Raw genomic sequence first — 24191 nt, forward strand, 5'->3', positions numbered from 1 at the left:
CAAGTTCATACCTCGACTTGAGCAGCATCCAGATAGTAGAAGCGTTTTCGACGCATTCCAGATGCAGCATCACCACTGTTAGAGGGGGGGGGGGGGGGGTGAAGAAGACAGGATTTAGGCTGCGTAAGATTGCCAGGCAGCCAAGTCCAGCAGTTTATAAAGAAAGGAAAAGAAAGGAATGCTACACTGATAGACTATATGTGCAGAGTGTGACAATGCAAAATGGAATGCATATAATCAATGCATATATACAAGTACAGTACGTATACAATGTACAGTACGTACATATACAACTACAGTACAGAAGTGTTGCCTCATACTTCCCTAGATACACACACACACACACACACACATACACACAAACACTAATAGATAATTAGCATTTGTGTGTGTAACAAGTGCAGTGAGGCCACTGTTACAAGCCTGCCCTTTTGTACTTTACTGATTTCAGTATAAGAATAATCTTAGATAAATTACTGCCTTCAATAAAAATCAGGTGTCCATTTCCTATTCATTTTTACCCCATCTATGGTTCACATCCAGCATGCCGAAGATGAAAAGTATTTAAAAGGTGAGAGAGAGAGAGAAGGAATGGTAAGCAAATCCCTTTCCTCGACACTTTAGTCAAGAGAGTGACCTTGGTGGTAAGTCCCGTAGCCCCTAGTACAGTGGACCAACGTAAAGTGGGTTATGTGTGCATTTTTCAGGGCCTGTACACAGCAAATAAAGGCCAAACTAAAAACTAAAACTAAAATTAATTTTGCACTGCTGCATCTGTGCCAATTAAATGAAATATGTTGCATGATATTTCAGCTTCCCTAAATGTTTTAGAGCAAACACAGTTTGCATTCTTGAATGAAAGTTGGCAATGCACACTAAACTACCGGCGGGACAGTTCAGGTGTCGATCGACAATTGAAAGAGTCATGATGCCCATAACCTATGCTCTTCTGCTCCTTGCAATTTTGACCCTTTAACCCCCCAGCCTGACCTGTGCTTGTCCTACCAATTTGTAGAAATATAACCATGGACATGCCCTATTCCTCCATGCTGCAGTTTCCATTGCTTTAATCGCCTTGAATGGGTAACGTGCGTCTGCTCATCCCACCACCTACTGCTCAGCTTGGGCACTCGTTTATATTATTTTTGTAGTTTGCATTTGTCTTGCTGTCATGCATTGAGAGAATATTATCAAATATTTTCATGTATTGTGAGAAAAACTGCCTTCCTCAGAACACAGTTGTTTATTCAATGTCTCCATTGCATACAAGGAATAGAGCCTACATTATATACTTTGTTTCCATGACAACACTACAGGGTAACCCTTGGGGAAGAAAAAATTTTTTTTTGTCCGAAAAAAATTTTTTAGGAAAGATACTTGGAGTTAAAGGGTTAAACAATAAGACAGCAACTAAATAACCACATATCTCATTTAGAGAATTAGTACGGCTCACCTTCTGCGAAAGGAGGTGTAAAAACTGAAGACTTCATACGAGAAGTGTGGGAGGGAGGCCTGCGTCAGCATGCCTACTTGTAAGCCATTTCTACTTGAAGCTAGAAATTAGCCACCGCAGCTGTGCCAATCGATAGACCCCACACTGCTTGTGGATTTTTGCAAGAAATAATTGAATTTGGCTACAGTTTAGAAAAGAAGTAAAAAGAAGGAAAACCCCGTACTTGCAGTAAAATGATATAAGTATTTTTAAGAACTTAAGGAGAATGCTTACTTAACTCTTTCCCTACCATGGGGAAAAAAGTTTTTTTTGTATGTTATGGCAGATGTTTTTTTCTGAAGGAACTACTGCACTCAATATTTAATGTAATGCATAAACACAAATAAAAATGAATGCAATTTTCATGCATAAATGTTTTATTAACGAGATGTATGTCATAAAAAAGATATAAATTGTTAAACTCAAGACTGTGCTATAAAATTGAACAAAGTTTGGAAAGACACGGCACTAAGAAAAGACACAAAGAAAAACATGTTATGAAAATTATGAGATATATAAAATGTATTGGCGGCTATTAGGCACTATCTCCAAAAAAATCAAAATTTTCAGTTGAACAGGTATTTCACTACAAAAATTTAACTGCAAGCACTACATTTGGGCGTGCGGCCGCCGATGTTCCGGGCTGGTTTGCGTTGTCACTTTCAGACTCAAAGCCCGACGAAAATTCAGCGTCCTCGGACTCGCTGCTATTCGATGTATCGATAAGATCAGCCACAGAGGCAGCGGAATCGCGATATCTGCCATCTCCCAAAGTGCGCACGCCGTTTCCGAAGCCAGACATTTTTGCGTTCTGCTTTGACGATTGCAAAACTTCGGAGCGCATTTAAAAATCACCGCTTGGCAGGAAAAAAGAGAACTGCTTAGAAAACAAAAATATACCGTATATACTCGATTGTAACGCGAGGAGTGACTTTTCAGTGCGTCCATCAAGAAAAAATAAAACCGCGAAAGTAATGCGAGGGGTGACTTTTTGTTGCGTCCAGCGAAAAAAAAAAAAAAAAAAATTAAGAAGACAACGGCTAAAGTAACGAGAGTCCACCGGATGCATGAAAAGGTCGCAGTTTCGCCCGAAAGGTGAAGCATCAATTGCGACAGAAAATTAGTAGAGAGCTATACGGAGTAAGGATAGTAGTTTTATCAGCTGCACAAACTTGGACACATTCGCTTACTAACTAACTTAACAAGCATGGCGTCAGCATGCACAAGCAAACATGAATAGATCACACTCGATTACCTCAGGCAACCACTGTCAAAACGCTGGCGTGAGCAAGCGCGGCAACAGCAGCGAACGAAGGTTCGTGCGCTCTATCATTTCAATGGAAACTGGGGCGGGATCTTGTACGCGTTCCAAAATGGAACGGAGGCGGTCCGTTCCATCGAGCCGCACACGATTGGTCAATTTGATCGTCACGGTTCAAATTGACCAATCGTGTGCGGCTCACGGTTCAAATTGACCAATTGTGTGCAGCTTGATGGAACGGACGGCCTCCGTTCCATTTTGGAACGCGTACAAGATCGCGCCCCTGAGCAGCGAAAGCACAGCGCATACAAAGGTCGAAGCCGTGTGGAGATCGCTTTCAAGATACGGTGCGCGCGACAGCCCGCAGCCGCACAAAGTACAGTACAAGTACGCAGAGTAGGAGCTGCACCCCCTCTCTCCAGCGCTGCCTTCCTGCTTTCCTCCTTTCGCGTGGGAGATTGAGTCGCCAGTTCCCCTTGCGCCCGGTCGCGAGATACGCATTTGGTGCCGCAGCTAAACGTTGCCTCCCCTCCCTCCCATTCCCCCACGGCCTTTGTGCGATGGAGACGTCGCGTTTGCTCTCCCCCTTGCGTTCGCTCTCCGTGAAAGCGCGCGAGGGACGTGCGCTTTCACTCGCACATTTCACTTGTTGATTAGAATTGGGTGCATCATTGCACTTTTTAGACAACTTAAATTTCGGTATTCGATTGTAACGTGAGGATCGACTTCAGGTAGCAAAAGTCTGGAAAAAAACTCCCGTTACAATCAAGTAAATACGGTAGTTTCTCTTCTTTCATGTCCAATGGCACAGTGTCTCCATGAGTGGCGCAGAAGGTCTCGAAAGCAGTGTTTCAAACCATCGATAGCGGGTGGCCATTTTGTCGCTCTCCTTTGACGATCGCGAAACTTTGGAGCGCGTTTAAAAATCACCGCCTTGCAGGACAAAAAGCGAACTGCTTAGAAAACTAAAATATAGTTCTCCTCCTTCATGTCCGATAACACAGTATGTCCGTGAGCGACGCGGAAGGTCTCGAAAGCGGTGTTTCAAACCATCGATAGAGGGCTAACCATGCAAATAGGCGCGGTACGGAAAGAATTAAATCAACTTTCGCTGTCTGTGCGTGTTCTCGTTGTACTGAGCATATGAGAACTCACCGTGAACGAAAGAAGGAAAGCACGCCTCGATCTAGAACAGCCCAGACAGGACGAGGACCTAGGAACCTCTTCCTCTGCAACAATCACACCACTGTCATCATCAACAGCTTACTTTAGGTTCACTGCAGAGCAAAGTCATCTAGCTATCTCTGGTCACTCCTGTTTAGTGTGAGCCAAAACCATTCTATGCCTGCAAATTTCCCTCATTCTGTCACTCTAGTCAATCAATCTTCTTGCACCTTTCACTCTCCATTCTCTAGACTCTCACTCTGTTACTCTAAAAAAAAAAAAAAAAAAACACTTTATCCATTCTACCCTCTATGCAAGACGTGCCCCAACCCACATCTTACACTGAATTGCACACTAATCTCAATCAGTGTTTCATCTCTAATCCACACTGTCGTAAGTCTATTATTTAATGTCAAAACTATAATTTTCCGCTGTATCACTTCTGTGTTCCATAGCTTCGTTTTAAGTTTTTTTTTTTTTGAGCATTACAAGTTAGTACTGACCTCACTGTCCATCAAATGTGGCATACAAAGCTAACCTCTGATGCTGTTATTAGTATGAAACTGAGGTGACCTGTGTACTGAATGCAACACTGAACACTATCTCTGCCTTCTCAAAATTCTTCCAAAGACACAAAGGGAGAGTCATTTTCATTGTCGATTTATAAAGAACCAATTAACATTATGATTCACCGATCATCGCTAAATGAAAAACATGCACACAAATGATGACAAAAAAGCATGACAGACAAAGCACTTAGTTGGAAGTAAGTGTTATGTCTTGCTTCCATCTTTGTACAACTTGTGTGCAGTGTTTCCATTTAATGAAAATTAGTCCAACTAGTACTAACGATCCCCAATGACATACCCTCTCGGGCAAGTTATGCTTTTCATTTTCATGACAATCCAGAAGAATTGTCAGCTAGAGCACTGTAATCATAAGTAGAATTGATGTTCACGTGCTATCATGAATTTATCAGCCTTAATGCAAAGAGAACAATGACATCTTGTAGAAAGAGAAAGTGAAATAAAATATCAGCCTACACGAACTAGGGAACAGCAGTTTTATGCTGTACAATATACTGCCATGCACATACAAAGGCAAGTGGAGTATGATACACAAGGTAATGCCCACACATACCCTGAGTAAGGGTCCTTCATGCCTGCTGGCATTCTTGCGTAGCTGACGGATGGGTTCCACATCAAGTATCTGTCTCATCTCATCTGTCCGCGCCAGATCAGATGCCAGCTGCTCTGTAAAAGAGAATGCCAATGAACCTGTCCATAACTGTGCCTCGCAGAAGCTGCAACCTTTGTATTGTTACCCGTTATTTTCTACTAACACACCAATATTTTAGTCAGCACATCCCCTGAGATTTTCTATCTTAAATTTTTTAGATGGGTTGTGCTATGTCTCTTTCGGTCTTCCTAGTGAACACTGTTTTTGCAGAGAGCTGGTGATGTTGTATAAGGAGGCAGTTCATTTATGAAAGGCCACACTTGGACAGTGCTAATACTAACACAATGCCAAGATTAGATTTGCCTGTATCCATAGAGGTTCCTACTAAAATTACTAGAGGAAACCTTGCCGCTGCAGTTGTTCGGCTACCACGGGAATGATGGGGAGTAGATACTGTAGGGGAGTGATGCAGAAAGTAGATGGATTTGTATATAATCTGTGTTTGTGGCTTCAGGCATTGTTGTAGCATTAATTTTTGAAAGCTTTCCAGAAATCACATATTTCTAAATGCACAAAGGCAACAAGTCTCCACATATATGAATAATCAGTGCAAAAAATTGTCGCATCTATAATGCAATATTTCGTTGAATATGATCAATTTGCAAAGATACAAAGGCGTTTAAAGCCAAAAGAACAATCTTTAGGCCCAAATCGAGGTACTGCACATCATTCTGCTGGCTGAACAGTCATATTTTCAGCTCCTGTAGACACCAGAAACAGATTTTTCCCCCTAAAAATTTTTGAAAGAGACTCTATGCCTGTATCAACTCAACCCAACACCTGCATGTATACATACACACAGAAATGCATACCTCTGTGGTTGCGCAGGGTTGAGTCAATTCCAGACTGCAGGAGGAAGACAGCCACTTCCTTGTTGTCACTGTATGCTGCACAGTGCAACGCAGTGTTGCCAAAGCCATCGACGCTGTTGATGCTCGGCGGATGCCTCCCACGAAGCTGTTCGAACGTTGCATATGCAGAGACACAAGAGAGAGAAAAACTAAAGAAACGGTAAGCCCTTTTATACAGAAGCTACACCTGTTTGGTACCGCTTTCTTTAACAGCTACAAAGCACCATTGTGAGAGCCAGATGACTACTTCATGCAGCTTGGCTCAACGTTTTACATTGACTTATTAGGCAGACATCACTCAAAATGGAGGTAAACGAGTAGACACCTGCACCGCAAGGCCCTCAACACATAGCTCTTTCCTTGAGCAAAACTGACATCAGAAGCAGAGCGTTGTTTCTGCATGCCAAAGAAGGTGCCAGATCAAAAACTAGTTCGTTCTAGAGTGCTAAAACCGACTTTTGGGTGCATCTCTCTACAATGAAGCTTGCCGCATGGTTGTGGATTACCTTCTCAATGCAAACAACTTCCTAAAGAGTAAGCGGGTGTTGTGCCCCTTTCGGTGCCAGTTATCAGCCTGCTCTTCCCGTATTTCCCTCTCACTTCACTATATATGTGTGTTTTCATATCAAATAGTAATAATAATAACCAAGGCATCATGTCGAGGCACCATGTTGTATCCACAAGTAGTACCACACTAAAAGCAGCCAAGCCAGCATCTCATATAAAGTCTCATCAGCATGCTACTTTGATGACTAGTGTAGCTACTTGGTTAATTCTTGCTTTTGCTTTAAAGCCCCATAAATACAAACATGACATAGGTACGTTTTCTATATAGAGTGTAATGAAATGTGACTGCATTGACTTTTGGCACAGTCAACAAAGATACAATGGTATCAGACAACTCACATGCACGTTTCTGATTAGTGGCTTTCGACAGTTATGCCAGCACAGATGGAGTCAACGACCATCTCCTCTCTTTTTGCACTTTTATAAATACTAAATAGCTGTGAATCTAGCAGAATCAAGCATTAGTGACTAACATGATGTCATATACAATCTACACTCAAAGTTGAAATTAGTTTCTGTGCCCCTTTTAATTGCGCATGATAAGTACAGTACGAGCATTTTTGCATTCCACCTCAAATTGAATGTGGAGACAATGGCCAGGAATCGAAAGCGCGACATTGTGATCAGCAGCAGACACTAAGCCACTATAGTAGGCAAGTCTACTGAAAAGTGAAAGGAATAATTTACAATATATCAAACCTATCTAAGTGCAAGAAAAGGTATTTGGGTGACACATACCAGACATTGTATGGTTTGCATGTTCCCTTCTTTTGCAGCAGCAAAAAGTTTGTCGGCCTTTTTCTTTGCGTCAGCAGTCTCCGCAGCTTTAAAGAAAAAAAAAAAAAGATACCTTGGAGGACAGCACCATCACTCCATGCTTAATGAAAAAAAAAAATGATGTTCCTTGAACTAATCTTGCATGCTAGGGCGATTTTCCCAACCTGCCAAAATGCGTTTGATGTCTTCATCCTTGGCCACGTGGCGTGGAGATTGCCCCTCACAATTTATGATGAAGACATCCGCGTTGTGCTTCAGAAGCAGCATCACCAGGCCCTGCAAAGGAAGCATGGGCAACATTACAGGCTCCAATGAGCTGAAATAGGGCAAGGGACCCTACTGCATGAGGCTTTCCACAAAAAAAAAAAAAAAAAAGAAAACACACACACTTTGGTGGTATCACTGTGAACAAAGCATAAAGCATTAAAGTGTGCGTCACAAATGGAGGGTTCAATTAATAAACAGCATTCCATGACTCCCATCAACGATTGAAACACAGACTAGATTTAAATGTCAGTATTCTAGTCTTCATTCAATGGATGTTTGAGACTGGCTACATTTCTTTATAAACACGTAGTCAATTCCACTATCATACTGTATAGGTGCTCCCTCTGTATGCGAGATGCACATGTATGGTACAATCCACTGTTAAAGAGAACACCAAATTAGTATTTTGGTACTGATTACAGCTCCGTTTTGACACAAACGTCTCAGCAATACTTTTTTTTAACAATGCAGGCATACCTAATTCGTCACACCAAGCACCTTCTTGCTATGAAATTTATGATACATTTAAGTTATATTGATTTGAATACTAGTTAGGTATTCCCTTTATTACTGGACTGTAGTTCACATGGGCTGAATTCAATCATGGTGACAGTGAAGGTGCAATGGATCTCTTTGATCTTCAACTTTTGGCTACCTGCGGGCTGCCAGAGTGCCCACAGCCAGACATTTGTTTTTCTCGGGCTGCTGCACCTACTGGGCGGTGCATTTCTGCTGTGCGTTCGTTTTTACACAAGCGACATTCCTTCCCTGCCTTTTCCTATACCAGAGCAGAGGGACCGCAGCATGTTTACATTGCGAGACCTGCCTCTTTATTTTTTATTTTCCTATTTTTCCTGCACAGCGAGCGTACTCCTAGTGGCAGTATTCTGCATAGTGCACTGGATGATTCATTGAGGTCATGTGCCATAATTGGTGACATTGCAGGCAGTGCGTTTGAAATGCATCTGTGTGTGTGATCTTGACTCTATCACTGGAAGCGGGGCTCCTTTGAGAGAAAGGGCGCATGGGCTCCTGTTTGAAATTTAACCTGTTTTCATACATGAAGCCGCTTCAAACTTTGCAGACACAATTGCCACCACGTGATCTACATGCCATGCTTGTCTGTTTGCAATACCCAAACCTGGTGAGGGGCCCTATAACTTTTCAATCTTTTTTTGTTAGCCTCCAAGTTGCTGCCCCATATGTTAGTACCAGTAGAATGCTATGATTGCACACTTTTCTTTTCAAGGATAGCGGTAAGCTACTGGTCATGTCTTGGTAATGCCTGCTGTATGCGTTCCAACCCGTTTTTATTCTTCTGTAAATTTCCTTCTAGGCTGACTGCCAATCAAGTATCCTCATTCTCTTGCCAAACAATTGTGCATTACCCTTGTCCTTAAACGCACAGGTTTTCCTGTTCTTGCCCTCACACTCACCTCTCGGCCTGTGTAAGCAGCCTTGTGTAAGGGGGTGTCTCCTTCACGGTTGATGACATCCACATAGGCTCCATGCTGCACACAGTAATAACATTGTGTTCATCAGATGCACTGACACAGTCAAGATGGCATCCTTATGTGACACTGAAGAAAGACAACTAATCAGCTTAGACTAGCAAGGTTGCTCTTTAAAAACACCATTAGTATTTTTTTTGGTGGAAAAGAAAATTGAGTATGAGCAAAAAAAAAAAAAAGTCAAACTTTCCTTTTCTCAAGTCATGTGCCCGAACAATTTTTTTGCCTGAAATGTTTTTGATTTGTATTGTGCTTCTTAAAACAGTTCAGTACATACGCCATAGCGGCGGTAAAAAATAACACACATTCATGAAATAATACTCAGTTGGACGTTTGCGCAAGTGCCTGTCCTTTCACATCGTGTGTCTAGCTTTGCGTCTAATACCATGATAATGTGTCAGTCTGACGTCATGAATATTGCGGTCTATTGGAATACCTGGGCCCTTTTATTGCGCAAGTCCCCGAAAGTTACTGGGCTCAGCCTTGGCTTACTTTTGAATTCAATGCAACTCTGTCTTTATTTAATATCAATTAACTATTGCTACGATGACCTACAACATTTGCGAGGAGTTGGTGCCTGACCACCCTTTTCGCAGTTCCATATGTGTAAGCTATGAATCTAGCCACGTGTGGCCAAACCATTCCAAGGTCACTTTTCCAGAGCACAATTTCACAGGTAATATAGTGTCTCAACTTGATCCTTTCAATCTCAGGCAAAGGTTGCTTGCCATACCTTAAAGTCCGGAGTGTCCACAATAATGTTGCACATCTTAGGTGACTTGAACTGTACATGGTATCTGTACGTTGTGCACAGTCACTGTCTAAACAAGGCTTAAAAGGGGGACTAATGACAAATATAATGTTAACCTAAATTCGTTGATTACACCTCTGTAATACCAAAAAGGTCAGTCTTGCCACAAAAAAAGCAATTGTTCTTTGAGGTCCTGCGAGCCATATAATATTTTATCCTCTTGTGTGACACATTTGAGGGTCAAATTACTCGTAATCTGCTTCCTTCACCACTCAAGTAATAGTATAAAAGAAAAGGTAGAAAATATAAGCAAGAATAATTAAACATCTTTTTTACAATGCTCAATTACTCATGTCTGCTTTGAACTCAATTTGAATTTTATTGAATTCATATGAGTAGTACAATGTTAACGATTTCGCATAGAAAAGGGTCCCAGTTCATCAAATGGACTGCTGCTTTTGGTTAATTACTAATAATGATGTAGATTACTAAGGCAACATCTGGGCAGTAAGAAAAACAAAATTGCTCAAGTGAGACCCGATAGCTAAGCTTGAGAAATAAAAGTAAAATGTGAGACAGCTGTTTTCTATAGGTACTGAATTTTCTCTTTTATGCCACTTTATGGTTAAAATGATGGAAGAGTTGCGCGACACTTATTATGTCCGATTGATTCACGGGTTTCAACATCCCAAAGCAACTCTGGGGATGATGCTGCAGTGGAGATCTCTGGATTAATTTTGACCACCAGGGATTCTTTAACCCTTTCAGTGTCACCGATGTACCGGTAGGTTTTTGTGTTTCCGCCCAGCCACGTCATTGGCGTCAGAGAGGAATGCGAAGACCATACCAAAAGAGCCTTTGCCATTATCCGTGTCATTTTTGCCCTTCTGCATAACCAAAATTAACCGTTGTGTTCGTTGTTTAATATCCCAGTAAAGAGAACATGACACTGAATGGGTTAATATCTGCCTGTATATAGGTACGCAAGCATATTTTGCATTTCGCCCTCACTGAAATGCAGCTGCTGCGACAGCATGCTGGGCGGCAGAAGGCTACAGCCACTGAGCTGTCCTGGCGGGTTGCTCCATTGCCTGCTATGTCTTGTATATACTACCATTTTGCATGTTCTAAAAAAAAATAATCTAATTATGATATAGTTAATGTTGTGATAAAACTGTGCATTCCTCACATGTAATGCAAATGGGTCTTGTTGGCTATAAACTATGTCAAAGGCACCCGAAGCATATCAATACAGTTGAACAATCTTATAACACAGTCATATCCGGCATAAGAATACCTTCCTGATATCCGATATTCGTTAAAGCATATAATCGTTACATGCTGGTACTGGCAAAAAAATTTCAGATTTACGTCGTTTTATCTGTGTTCGTTATATCAAGACTTGACTGTAACTGCCACTAAAAGGATGGCTTGAATGCTCCCATTGGCTTTTCCTTTTTTCCACTTGATCTGAGCCTCTCTATATTTCCCGCTTAGAAAACTAAACCTGTCTGTTCTAAAAAAACGGAGAAAGAAATAAGGGACAATCACACAGGCACATGAGGCCACACATTCTAGAGCCCAGTACCACAAACTCGGAACTTTATGCGTTACATTGTGCGTCACATTGTGATTTCTTTGCTGTATGGAGCACCGCTCAAGCAATCCAGAGAGAAAGCTTGAGCAAATACACAATCCTAAGAGATGAACGATTCCACAGGCTGGCTCTCCATTGTTCTTTCAGCAAGAACCAGGACAAAGGATGAAACAAGGATGACTCATACGCAAGTGCTGCCGCCAACTTATTTTATTCAGAAGCACGAATTTACATAAACACGAAAAGGAGGATGAAATCATGACTTATAAGGCTGTGCAAAATTGCCTAAAAACAATAAGAAACTGAAAAGCAACAAAGAGGTGACGGCTCATGTGGCAAAGGAACTTTTGAAAATTGAAACTATATTAGTAAATTATTCTCCTACAATTACTTTTAAAAAGCCGCTCTTACTGTGAAAGGAGGCTTGATAAGTCCTAGAGGATGCAAAAATGCAAACTAAATTTCCTGCACCAGCCTGCCATTACAATGTGTATTTTGATGGCGTATGCTCAGGCCTAGCTAACTTTTATCGAATAAGATTGACTACATTGAAATCCAAAGGAGTCAGAGACTGAACTTAGCATGCTTCGGGAATTTCTACTGCATCAATACAGCCAAAAACATGAAAAAAATATTTTAATATATGTGACATACTACCGACGTACTTGCGTGAAATTCAGTAAGAAAAGTTTGGATTTCGTTTTCTCTGCGAGTAAACAGCCTCTTACCGCTAATACACAGTCTCGAAAGAATACTTCATCAGTAAAAAAGAATTTAGCATTACTCTTGAGTGTCCCTTTAAAGGCCAACTGCACACAAATTTCACTTTCGTTAAGTTGGCTATAAGTGTGTAGTACACACTACTGAAGCAATTTTAGCAAAGATGTAGGGCTGGTAGCTGCGTAATTTTTTATTAGCAGCCTTTAAATACAAGCTCATAAGCAAATGACACGTGTACCTGGTGGTTAGCGGATATAATGCAAGTCCCAGCACATTGCCTCCGAGATCTTTCAGTGCACTGTGGGCAGCACCGAATCCCAGAGGTCATGCATCACATCCGGTGAGCGGTAATGGCGGCATTGTTTCAGTATTGTTATTAAGAATGTGTACATTAGCGAGCCTGTAATGATATATCCAGTTATACTTCAAATACAAAATTTTGCCCGGAGGCTGCTTTATATCTAACATATCTGATACAAGCTTTTAGGCAGACCAAAATTTAATTGCAGTTGGCCTTTAAGACAACACACAGACACATATACGGGATGACCACAGTGAATACCTTTACCAAGGATGTAACAACAAGGCCGATAAGATGTTATGGTTAAGCTTATGTGCTACACATTCTGCATATCGCCATGCATTGTATTACCCAACAATTACGGCATCTTCAATAACAGCAATACAGATCGCATGCTCGCACATGTTGCCACATAGCATTTTCGCTGCTTGAACTACTACTGTGTCAAAAAAACTTTTGTAAAACACCACATAGTTTTAAAATTCTGGTTGACATGCGTCTGTGTAACGCAAGACTTCAGTACGCACTAATGAGTTAACTATGTTTGTGGAAGGCGGATGCAAGTATCACGGAATGGTACCTCGTGGTGTGGATCAGTGCCTTAGCATCAATTCAGCAACACAGTTGTATATTTTTGTTTTAGTTTCATTTTAGAATGTGTACCTATTTGTTAATGTTCTTAGGTGCAGTTAGGTACCTTTGCTGTGTTTTATGTGATCTTATTTCTCTCTACAACCGTCGTTGTTGTAACTTTCATGTCCCGTTTCCCTATTCTGTTATATAGCCCTTTTTCGCATGGCTACAGTACAGTACAGTTCAGGTGTCCACTGTAAAGTGAGATATCTACGTCTGTGATGTTTATTTTTCCTAACCTACGGTTTACAATAGATTACTTCTACTACTACTACGCCCAGTGAAAGGACGTATATCACTACTAGTCACACTGCACGCAGCACAAGGCCCTTCAGTTCATGAGTAATTCCTTGGGCTACCTCCACCCTATCTTTTGCAGCAGTGAGGTTAAGTTAACACAATAGCGCTTGAAACAATTGCAGTAACAAGGCAAAAACCGAGCGCACTTGTCACTGTGATACATAGTTCTATTACTACATTTGAATATCTCATAAAAAAAGCAGAATAACATGCACAGCGTCGATGAAGTCTTGTTGCATCATAGGGGCTGGTGGAAAGCAAGAGTATGTAACGTGTTTGCGTAAGCATAATTACACAAATGCTATAAGATCTCAAGAGTGAGATAAACCACAAATCAACCATACGAACCTCAAGCAGAAGTTCAGCCACATCAAAATGTCCAAAGTAGCAGGCCAAGTGCAGTGGTGTCCAGCCCAAATTAGCCTTCTGCGTGCCTTGATGAATAAAACGATAATCAGGCTCTAGGTGCCACTGTTAACTGCATCAGAGGCTTGTTAGATCCAGGTGCTAAGACACTGTCCAGCAACTGACGTAACCACACTGTTGAACGTGATGTCCTGTGAACTACTTTAAGGCTCCAGTCAATAGCAATTACACATTTTAAAACAGAAGTATGCCCGTAGAACAGAAAATGGTGTGTGTGAGATACTGCCGCCATAGTGAGAAACTCTTATGATTTGCCGCTACAGATGTAAGGGTTGAAAACAAGCTCAGCTTTCTTATACAAAAACGAGCATAACACTGCCGAGCTGAAACAGCTGAAAATATTTTCTTATTCCTTTTCCGCTGCGCAATCAAAATTAATTTTGGCATGCAGACAGTTCGTCGACAGGTGAGGAGCACGTTTAGTAATGAACCTAGGCAATAGCAAAGTGACAGGCAGGTCACGAAAGATGTCAGGCGTTGGAAAGTCAAGAAATATATAAAGACACGCAAGCACACACAAATAAAAGAGCTTGGAACCTGCCTTTGCAGTCCACATTGGGGGCGACTTTTTTCGCGGCAGCATTGTTGAGGAGGTTCTCAACAGCCGTGTACGAGCCCGATCTCGCAGCCTGCAGTAGTTCTTCTTCGGGAGATAGCTCGACAGCACCGCCGGCGTCTTCGTCGTCCGAAAGAACGCTCATGATCGTCATCTACGAAACGAGAGACTCACTCCGTTCTCTTGACACCCGAGAGGCACGCCGGAGCTGAAGGCGATGATACGACGATCTTAAGCACACACACGAGCGCGCACAACGCCTCCCAGCCTCCCCCTCAGGTACAGGCTTGAAAACTGACGCTTCGCGTAGCATACATACTATCCGCGCGTAGCACGTGTTCGGCGAACATTAAATCTGTGTAAACAAAACCAACACCTCTTACAACCTGCTGGTAGACAGCCGCAGACGACTATCTATGCAACCCAACCAGACCCCAACCACAGAACACCCTTACCCAACCACAACTGCTATCACGTGTCAGCTGTTGTCAAAATTTTTTGCTGTATTTTTGTTTTCTTCTTGTGAGCGTGCAACGCCAGCAGTAACTTTCACAAGCGCACAAGCTGTAAAAATAAGAATTTATTAATGCAATATATTTTTATTATTTATTTATCAAAATTAATAAACTTGCGTAGCAATGACTTTCACCAATTGCTTTCACAAGTATGCTGCAAGAATAAGCATTTATTAAAGCAATATATTCTTATTATTGATCTAACAAGAGTAATAAGCAAGAAAACCTATAAATTTATTGAGTTCTTCAAGTACAGCAACTTGCTTACCTGCGAAGCGCCGGCGCGCCGAAATCCCGGCATCACAGATTCACAGGCAAAATGGCGTTGAGACAGTGTAGCCGGGCCCTGAGTAACTTCAGATTTCTGCAGTGTTTAAGGTAAGAGCCTTACGCTGACGTTGTCTGTGCTGCTCAAAAAAGAAAGAACAAGCTTAAATGTTGCACTTAGCAAGCGGCCTATTTTCGTGGTTGTAGTAAACGCGGTTTGCAAGGCTTTGGTTTTGCGGCGCTCTAGCCCTAGACGACCTAGCGAGACCGAAGGGTCAATGCATGCTTTACTGTGTTGTCGGCTGGTTACTGCGCATCAATCTGTGTAGATAACGTGGTGCAGTACGTATCTGCTACGGAAACGTTTGCTGTCACGTTTGCTACTTCGAAAGCCATGTTGGTACTCTGAATAATGAATATTTTACAGTATGCTGTTTCGTGGGATTAATCGAGTTGCGTGTTGGCTACGCTGTTAATTGTGTTGTGTTTATTATGATTTTTGCAGCGAAGCACGGTTTTCGAGTTCGCAGTCCGGCGAATGGGGCAGTGGCTCTGGAAAGGTGAGTGCACGTTTCACTTTTTGCTGCATCTCCACTGCGTCCCACTGTCACCATTGCCTCACATGAGTGATTACTCAATCTTCTGTGTAATAGCTTTCTTCTATGCCAGTGTGAGTTCGTGCATCGAGTTGGCGAGCTAGGCATTTCAGCAATGTGCTGCACGTCCCAGACCAACTTTTCCGGGCTCGTAGGTGCTGTGGGTTTAGTGTTTCTGATCATTGCTTCTAACAACGGTTTTCTTATCCTCGTGTTTGTGTTTTCGTTTGGGAGAAATTAGTCAAGAAAGTCATGACACTGTGCACTGATAGGTGGTATTCTTGCATTATTTTCCTTTGCAGGGCGGTGGCGGTGGTGGCAGCGTCCGTGAAGCTGGCGGAGCTTTTGGCAAGATGGAGGCGGCTCGGGAGGAAGAGTACTTCCGCAAACTGGTCAGTCCGAGCAACTAATCATGCCTACACAGACCACTGAACTGTTTTTCCAGTCCTTGTATGGTTAATCTGTTTCTGCCAGATGCGAAGGTAATGTGAAGAGAAGTCTGGCAGAAACCATCGGATGATGATTTGTCAAAGTCAAGCAGTAGCTTCTTTTTACACCTGATGAGATATATGCTGCCGGAGACACCTATTGGTTAGCTCTATTGGTGAATGCTATTAGGCATGTGTGTGCTGTGACATTACGCTGTCTCTAGGATTGGCTCGGTTTACTGAGCCAGACAGCCATCCACACACAATTGGGATAGGAGAGTCTATGAAAGCTTAGCTTTAAAAGCCCAATGAAGGTCAGCAGCCTGGAACTGTGCCAGCAGTTCCATGCATGGTGCATAGAAAAACAGACGATGTACTCATGCATTGTGTAAAAATGCACAGGTAACACAAAACATCAAACTCGGGCACACAGGTAGGTACAGTCAACAAAAAAGCATGAGTAAGGAATAAAGCCTTCAAGTAGTGTGAAACAAAATGGGGCATGCAGTGGTGTGAATAGTAACTCATTCAAGTGGGGTCTTCAACGTGAATTAATGCACACCTGCAATTCTCTGCTAGATTGCTCACAATGAAAGGAAGTATAAACCCTAGCATCTCCTAACTATAATTTGTTCAGGGTGCCAGTGTCAAGTTAACGCAATGTAAAGGATTTGTCAGAATGTGATCTGCTGAACATAACCTAAGGTGACTAGGTGACCTGATATAGGTGCGTCGTGTCCCTCTTTCACTGCTGTGGTCCCACTGTCCCACGGCTTACGTGTGAGACAGTGTTTTGTCCTGCTTTGGCCTCTCATGCCCCATGTTGTCCAGAAATGCCTGCGCTGTGTAGCCGGCTGTTCAATTTCTTGGTTGTGGTGGCACCACCTTCCAAAAGACTTGAGGCAGGCGGCTAAGCAAAACACTGCCGGTAGAAAGGCCAGCAGCACCTATGATCTTATAATGGTTCAGAAAACGAACTGTTCCTTTGCCCTCGCGTGATTGGTCCAAATGGTGCTTTTGCTGACAAAAGTGAAATTCTAATGAATTAGTTAGGGGGGGGGGGGGGAGAGAGCATGCGAACTGTTCACTTTCCAAACCATTACATGATCGCACCCCTTCTAGAACGCACAACCACTTACGGCTCAGCACGTTTTGTAAGCCCAGCAGTGGACTTTCAGTGCATTGGCTAACAGGCATAGCTAAGGCAGAGCACACTGACCATGCCGCCTTTATGCCATCTTGCTTGTCACGCATGTGGTGTTAGAAGCATGTGGAATAATGCTGAAACACAAGTGGAAATTTGTTGGCAAACAGCTTCCATAAACGAAACTTGAAGTAGATGTTGAATCTCGTTTCTATCCCCGAACCCACCTCATCCCACTTTGGCGTCCAAGGCATCTGGTCACATTACTTATATCCCTACGTCCAGGTTGAAGATATTTTACTTAAAGGGGCCCTGAACCACTTTTAATTGAAGTGGAGAAAGGCAGTTGAAGTGAAAATAGGCTATTTCAGAAATACATTGCCGCAAAAAGTACTTCAATGCGTTCAGCAGAAGCGGAATTATTGGCATTTAAAAACACGGGCCTCCGTTGTACTCCCGTTCTTCAATGCCTTGCACTGTGAAGGCTACGGTTGAGTGGAGCATGGCCATAATGCTCCACCTTCTAAATTTCACTTTGGCACGCAGTTCAAATTTCATTTTGGATGTAAACGTAGACTCCACGGCTTCCGATTTTGGTGCCTACGATGCGCTAAACGTAAGCCAAACGCAGTTGTCCTCAGCAAGCCGCAGTGCGCTTAGCCTTTGACTCGTGGCGGCACCCCGAGGTGTCTACGGTATCTACGCTACGTAGCCGAGCACAGCTACCAATAGCAGTCGCGTATGGGAATCCGCTTTATTACGAAATGAAGCACCCAGAAAAGAGTGAGGAACGTAGCTTCTGTTGAAAAGAGAGCGTTCGAGAGAAAAGGTGACCTTGTGGTCCACTTGCAAGCTCCACGCATCGCGTAATGACAGCAAAACTTGGCTGATATGTTCACAGCAGCGTATGCTACCTGCAGACTGTTATTTCACCAATCCCAAGGGGTGGTTCAGGGCCACTTTAATATTTCTCTGATTGCAACTTTTGCAAATGAAAATCCCCCGAAAACCCGCATTTATCTAAAACTATGCGGACTCTCTAGGTTGCTCATAGATCATTCTTAGATGTCTTTTGAAGGTGACTAACCTTTTGTGGGCTCATGTAGATGGCACTTCTCCGTGTAAGCTTGCAGTAGTTTAGATAGGATATAACTCAAGATTTGAAAAGTAACATTTCATCTTCAATGAAGAAAACATGATTGCCAAACAGATTGTATGCACTTGTCATTGGGCATTTTGGAATGCACGGCTCGCAAGTACTGTTGGCGTCGCAAGTTCAAAGAAGTTAAATGTTAAATTTCTCTGTTGTTTCAGCCTGCAGCAAGTGAGACAGTACAACACTGCTCTGGTTGCATGTACAGTACATCCTGCAAATTCTAACTCCAGGCTACATACCTGTTCTCTGGATATATGCAGCTGAATCTCATTCAAATTTCGAATTAAAATTTATTGCATATAGTAATATTACACATTTGTACATATACAGAAGGGGGGGTCTCAAGGTTTAATCATTGAAATGGAATTGCACTCAACATGAAAATATCTTTTGTATGTCCAGCATTTGTTATAAGCATATCTTCATTATATGAATAATGGTTGTATCATGTTCATCATAACTATTTTGCTGCAAACTACAGTTATTAGCTAGGCTGATTGTGTCCGTTAGCCTGTCATGCTTTTGAGAATTTTAAGTATCTGCATCAATTACTGGAGAAAGACAAAACTTTGCATTTTGCAGTGATACAGAGGGTGCTGTTTATGATACACAGGCAAAATGATAAAAATGTGTTTAATTGTGGGAGTTTCAAAACAATAATGAAGTCAAGTTAACACCCACTGGGAACATTTAAAATGTTCTTTAAGTTACCTACGGGTCTCGTTAGGGTAAATATAAAGTGATGACGTCTGAGACCAGGTGAGGCAGCCATTTATTAAACTTGACATTTCAGGGCCAACTCAACTCATTCCTCAAAGTTTTTTTTTTTTTTATTAAAAGCAATGTTTACTTTATAAAGAAGTTACCTTGCAATAGAAAAGTCAGATCGGAGTGAAACTGAATGTGGGGGCTTTCTGGAATATAGTGAAGTGGTTGCAATCTTGTGCAATTAAGGGGAGAAATTCTCACATTAGTAGAAGCCCACAACAGAGGTCGTGCGCAATCTTAAAACAACAGGTTATGAAAAGTAAGAGCCTGATCTGGACTTAACTTTGTCAGAATAAAGGGACGTGTGAAGGCATCTATAGTTCCCTCTAGGCTCTTCTATCATAAATGGCATCTGTTTTACTGCTGATGTTGTGTCCAGTCAGCATTGAATCTAATCAGCCATACTTATTTCAATCTGTGCATTCCCCTTTTCATATGCATGATGACTAAACTAAGCAAGGGGAAGTGCTTAGGTCCGAGCATTCCCTGGTTTGTTGTGCCAAAACGCCTTAGTTGGGGACTCCAGATTAATTTTCAGCTACCTGGGTTTCTTTACCGTGCACCCACTGCACGGTACACAGGCTCTTTCTTTTTTTTTTTGAATTTTGCCCCCATTGAAATGCGGCCAACAAGGCAGGTGCTTAAGTGCAAAGCAAGTAATGCAGTAGTATTGCAGTGTCATAGCGGTAAGTATTTTCGTTAGAGGGATCACAAAATTAATAAAATTCCCAAGTGACTTTTATTTTGGTCGGCTAATTAAGGTACCACTTGCTAGCACAGCATTTTTTAGTTACTCAGGCATTCATCATCATCAGCCTATATTTATGTCCACTGCAGGACGAAGGCCTCTCCCTGTCTTGCGCCAGCTGATTCCGACTTGTGCCTGCAAATTTCCTAACTTCGTCACTCCACCTAGTTTTCTGTCGTCCTTGACTGCGCTTCCCTTCCCTTGGTATCCATTCGGTAACTCTAATGTTCCACCGGTTATCCATCCTTAGCATTACATGGCCTGCCCAGCTCCAATTTTTTTCTCTTCATGTCAATTAGAATATTGCTCGTTTGCTCTCTGATCCACACTGCTGCTCTCTTCCTGTCTCTTAACGTTAGGCCTTACATGATTACACTCAGGCATTACATGATATCATATACAATACGCACCCCCAATTTATGCCTTAAAGGGGTCCTCAACCACCGCTCTGGCTTGGTGAACACAGTCCGCGGATAGTGTACGCTGCTGTGAACATCTTGGCGAAGTTTTGCAGTCGGGCACGACGCATGAGCTCGTAAGCGGAGCGCGAAATCACTTTTCTCTCAAACATTCTTTTCAGCAGAAGCCATATTCCTCGCTCTTTTCTGGACGCTTTATTTCGTCGTAAAGCATCCGGAAAACGTGGCTGCTATTGGCCAATAGCTGACATCAATCAAAAAGGGTGTTTGGATCTGTTTGGATCAGTATGCTTCTTCCTACTGTTACTGTGTATATTTATTGACGAAGTTTAATAAACAGGCTGAAGTAAGCAAAAATATGCTTTCGAATTTTGATAATTACGTACTTCCGGAAGAAGCCGACTATAGTCTGCTCCTGCTCGGTCGCTCGCGTAAGAATTAAACTTTGGCCACCCTGCCTATCGGTGTTGTAGCAGTCGGGTCCCGCTAATTTCGACGATCTTTGAACATTCAACTAGCCTCGAACTACGTGAAACTTAAGGTCAGACCGCACGCACGTTTGATAGTGCTCGCTCAATCCTGGCCTAGACTTATTGGTAGCTCTTCTAAATGCAAAGTTGGATGTGACTAATATCCGTCGGTCAAGCTAGTGAAGGACAAGGCCGGTCCGCACCACATTAGCACAGTCAGACTGGATCATTGAGCGCAAGCACGCGCTCAAGCCCTGTCATGCACAGCAATTGCTACAATTGGGTGGATGTCTCATTTTCCATTTAACACAAACGCTGTGCATACGCATTACTGTTGCATGTAGCTGCGCTCTGCTACGCGGTGTAGATACACGGCCGCCGCGGGGTGCCGCACTGCTGCTCACTGAGGATGAACGCATTTGGCACATTGTAGGCACCAAAATTGAAAGTAGTGGCGTCTACGTAAACATTTAAAATCAAACTTGAACTGCGCGTCACAGTGACGTTTAGTAGGCGGAGTGTCGTGGGCACGCCCAGCACTGTCAGAGTCTTCGCAGTGCAAATCATTGAAGGAGGAGTGGAAGCACCATGCACGCTGTGTTTGATTGCCAATAACTCTGCTTCTGCTAAGTGCATTGAAGTCCTTCTTGTGGTAAGTTATTTCTGAAATAGTCTATTTTATCTTCAAATGCATTTCTCCACTTCGATGAAAAGTGGTTCAAGGCCCCTTTAAGTAAGCTGTCCGACTAAAAAAAAAAAAAGTCGCAGTTTCGCCCAAAAGGCGAAGCATATATTGCGATAGCAAATTAGTAGAGAGCTATTCGGAGTAGGGATAGTAGTTTTATCGGCTGCATAAACTTGGACGCATTCGCTTACTAACTGAATTAACAAGCGTGGTGTCAGCGCACAAGCAAACATGAATAGATCACACTCTATGACCGCAGGCAACCACTGTCAAAATGCTGGCAGGAAGCGCAGCCGCTGCAGCGAGCGAAGGTTCGTGTGGTACATCGCTTCAATGGAAACTGAGCAGTGGTACTCTAATCATTGTTGGGGATACAGCATGTTGCACTCAAGTTTATTTAGCCCCACAGTGTGTGTGTGTGTGTGTGTGTGTATATATATATATATATATATATATATATATATATATATATATATATATATACACATACATACATACAATGCAGTTTGTATTGAGTAACCATTTGTGTTTGTGTGGATTTTTCTGCTGTGGGCCTCTGTTGGTTGGCCACTGATGCAGTTTTATTTCCATACTTTCTCGTGCAGCAAGCTCACCAAATTGAGGTGCTGAAGGAGCACATTGAAGATGAAATCAAGCAACACGAGAAACTTATCAAGCAGCACCAGGATGAGATTGACAGGCACAAGAAGAAAATTCGTGACCTCAAGGAACACTAAGCTGGAAGTTTCGAAACGGAGCCAGAGTCCCTGCTTATTCCATTTTTGTTAAATTTTTTTTTCTCTCCTGTTACATGCTGTATGAGTGGAACAACGAGCAAGCCCCAGTGAGCAGTGTTTTTGTAGCTAGGGTGAATTAAAGAAGTTGCAAGGTTGCATCAGTGGTCTCTCACTTTGCATTGTGCCTTGCTCTAATGGCTGATGCATTCAGCTGACTTGGATTTATTGAACAATGTTGCTGGAAGACCAACTCAAGCACCTGCTTACTTAAGAACTTGTTCTTGGCCTTGTTCATTCTTTTGAGGACTTGTTCACCACCATAATGATGTGCACAAGGCGTAGAAATATGCATGATAACAAGAATGGTGTCACTGACTCCTAAGGTTGTCCATGTTTATATACTCGCAGTATTTTCTGGCAATGAAAGGAAATCTACAACGGTAGACAGATGTGTTGCTGCTGCAAGTGTTCTGGCAAAGTTTCACAGCGCTTTCTGTTTCTTTACTGAATCAGTAAGTGTAGCTTGCTACTTGCAACAGTTTTGTATTTGCCAAAGCACAAAAGAAGAAAGCAACGAAAAAAATCAAGTTTAATGCTGAATGGTGTATTTCTATTTTAAGGTGAGTTCTGTAGTAAATATTTTTGTTTCCTGTTCCCCAGCTTAAAATAAGACTATTTTCAGGAGGGGCTGTATCACATAGGGTTTGTCTCCATAGCTTTCCCTTCACTGACACAGTTGCCTACGTATAGTATGGTGTTGTTTTTCAGCTTTGTTGATGCTTTTTGAAACAGGTCCTTTACCAAATCAATGTTTAGGACATGTTAGTGTTGGTGAAGAACCCGATTTGGCTTGAATTATTTTGCCACTTGCTACCCTGCAGCTGTCAATGTTGCTTTGTCACGTAATCCCTGTGTATTTAAAAACTACATAATTTACAGTGATAGAGGTTTTAAAGGCTAATTAAAAGGGGAATTTTAAGTGTTGCCTCTACCATTGCTTTCCAATCTCGTGAAACAATGAACAAATTGCTGACGGAGCATTTACAGTAAGGCTTCTGGCTTTGGTTGGACAGTCAGGGCAATTAGTTTGATCATTCATACCGGCAGGCAGGCTTCTTATTGTAACTACAGCTACGCTTGCAATGTTATGCACAGCTGTTTTCCCTTGTGGAAATTGAGCATACTGCTACTTGAAACGCCATTTTGGCTTGATTTATATATCGGATATACCATTCAATTTCCTGCTCAGTGTAATATTTCAAAAGCTCAATAATGAACCATTTCGAGATTTTCATGCATAAGCATGGTCTTCAGTGGCAGTTATGAAAGGACAATGATATGAGCTATGCATTGGAGGTCTAACTTAGGCACACATGAAAATAGTCGCTGACTGATAATGTGAACAGCCCGGTAGCACCGCCACTGGTTCCCATAGACAATGTCAACAAATTTCGAACACCTTACAGCGCGTTGTGCGATAATTCGGAGTTCGACATCACGGCCGTGTGCTAATTTGGCCACCGAGTCGAGCAGAAATAGCGATATTTTCTTTTTTATACGTCGCCGGCGCCTCCTCGAAAAGCGAAATTAGCGAAGCCTAGTCGATCTAGTAGTCGAGCGCGCCCAAAATGCAGGGCAGGCTGCCTTTACGATTTGCGTTATTTGTCGTGCGAGTTCCGTTGCGCAGTTATCATCCATCGTTCATGGCAAGCTGATCCTGTTAACCCGGGCGGGGCGTCGCTCTGACCACTGGTGAAGCGTGAAAAGGAATCGCTTGAAAATCGCGGACACGGACTGTCTATGCCAACGGCAAGTGTATGTGCGCGTAGCAACGCGTTGACGGGC

At 42.4% G+C, this 24191-nt stretch overlaps 2 protein-coding genes across 2 annotated transcripts in view; one reads left to right on the plus strand and one right to left on the minus strand.

Annotated features, from left to right (window-relative positions):
* The window catches only part of LOC119450157 (oxysterol-binding protein-related protein 1), a 91495-nt gene extending 76649 nt beyond the window's left edge, over positions 1–14846 (minus strand). Inside the window, exons 1-9 of the mRNA XM_037713532.2 lie at positions 14399–14846; positions 13780–13865; positions 9055–9129; positions 7516–7627; positions 7313–7398; positions 5969–6113; positions 5058–5170; positions 3909–3982; positions 12–75 (exon numbers count right to left, since the gene is read on the minus strand). Of these exons, the coding sequence (XP_037569460.1) occupies positions 12–75; positions 3909–3982; positions 5058–5170; positions 5969–6113; positions 7313–7398; positions 7516–7627; positions 9055–9129; positions 13780–13865; positions 14399–14567 (924 nt within the window). The 5' untranslated portion in view covers positions 14568–14846. The remainder of the gene's footprint in view (positions 1–11; positions 76–3908; positions 3983–5057; positions 5171–5968; positions 6114–7312; positions 7399–7515; positions 7628–9054; positions 9130–13779; positions 13866–14398) is intronic.
* Positions 14847–15170: 324 nt separating this feature from the next.
* On the plus strand, positions 15171–22504 carry LOC119450158 (ATPase inhibitor A, mitochondrial). Its single transcript, XM_037713533.2, has 4 exons — positions 15171–15306; positions 15701–15755; positions 16094–16183; positions 22215–22504. Exons 1-4 carry the CDS (start codon positions 15248–15250, stop codon positions 22344–22346), a joined length of 336 nt encoding a protein of 111 aa, XP_037569461.1. The 5' UTR covers positions 15171–15247; the 3' UTR covers positions 22347–22504.
* The last annotated feature ends 1687 nt before the right edge of the window (positions 22505–24191 follow it).

Source organism: Dermacentor silvarum, chromosome 4 (genome assembly GCF_013339745.2).
Source record: "Dermacentor silvarum isolate Dsil-2018 chromosome 4, BIME_Dsil_1.4, whole genome shotgun sequence".
NCBI classification, from domain to species: domain Eukaryota; kingdom Metazoa; phylum Arthropoda; class Arachnida; order Ixodida; family Ixodidae; genus Dermacentor; species Dermacentor silvarum.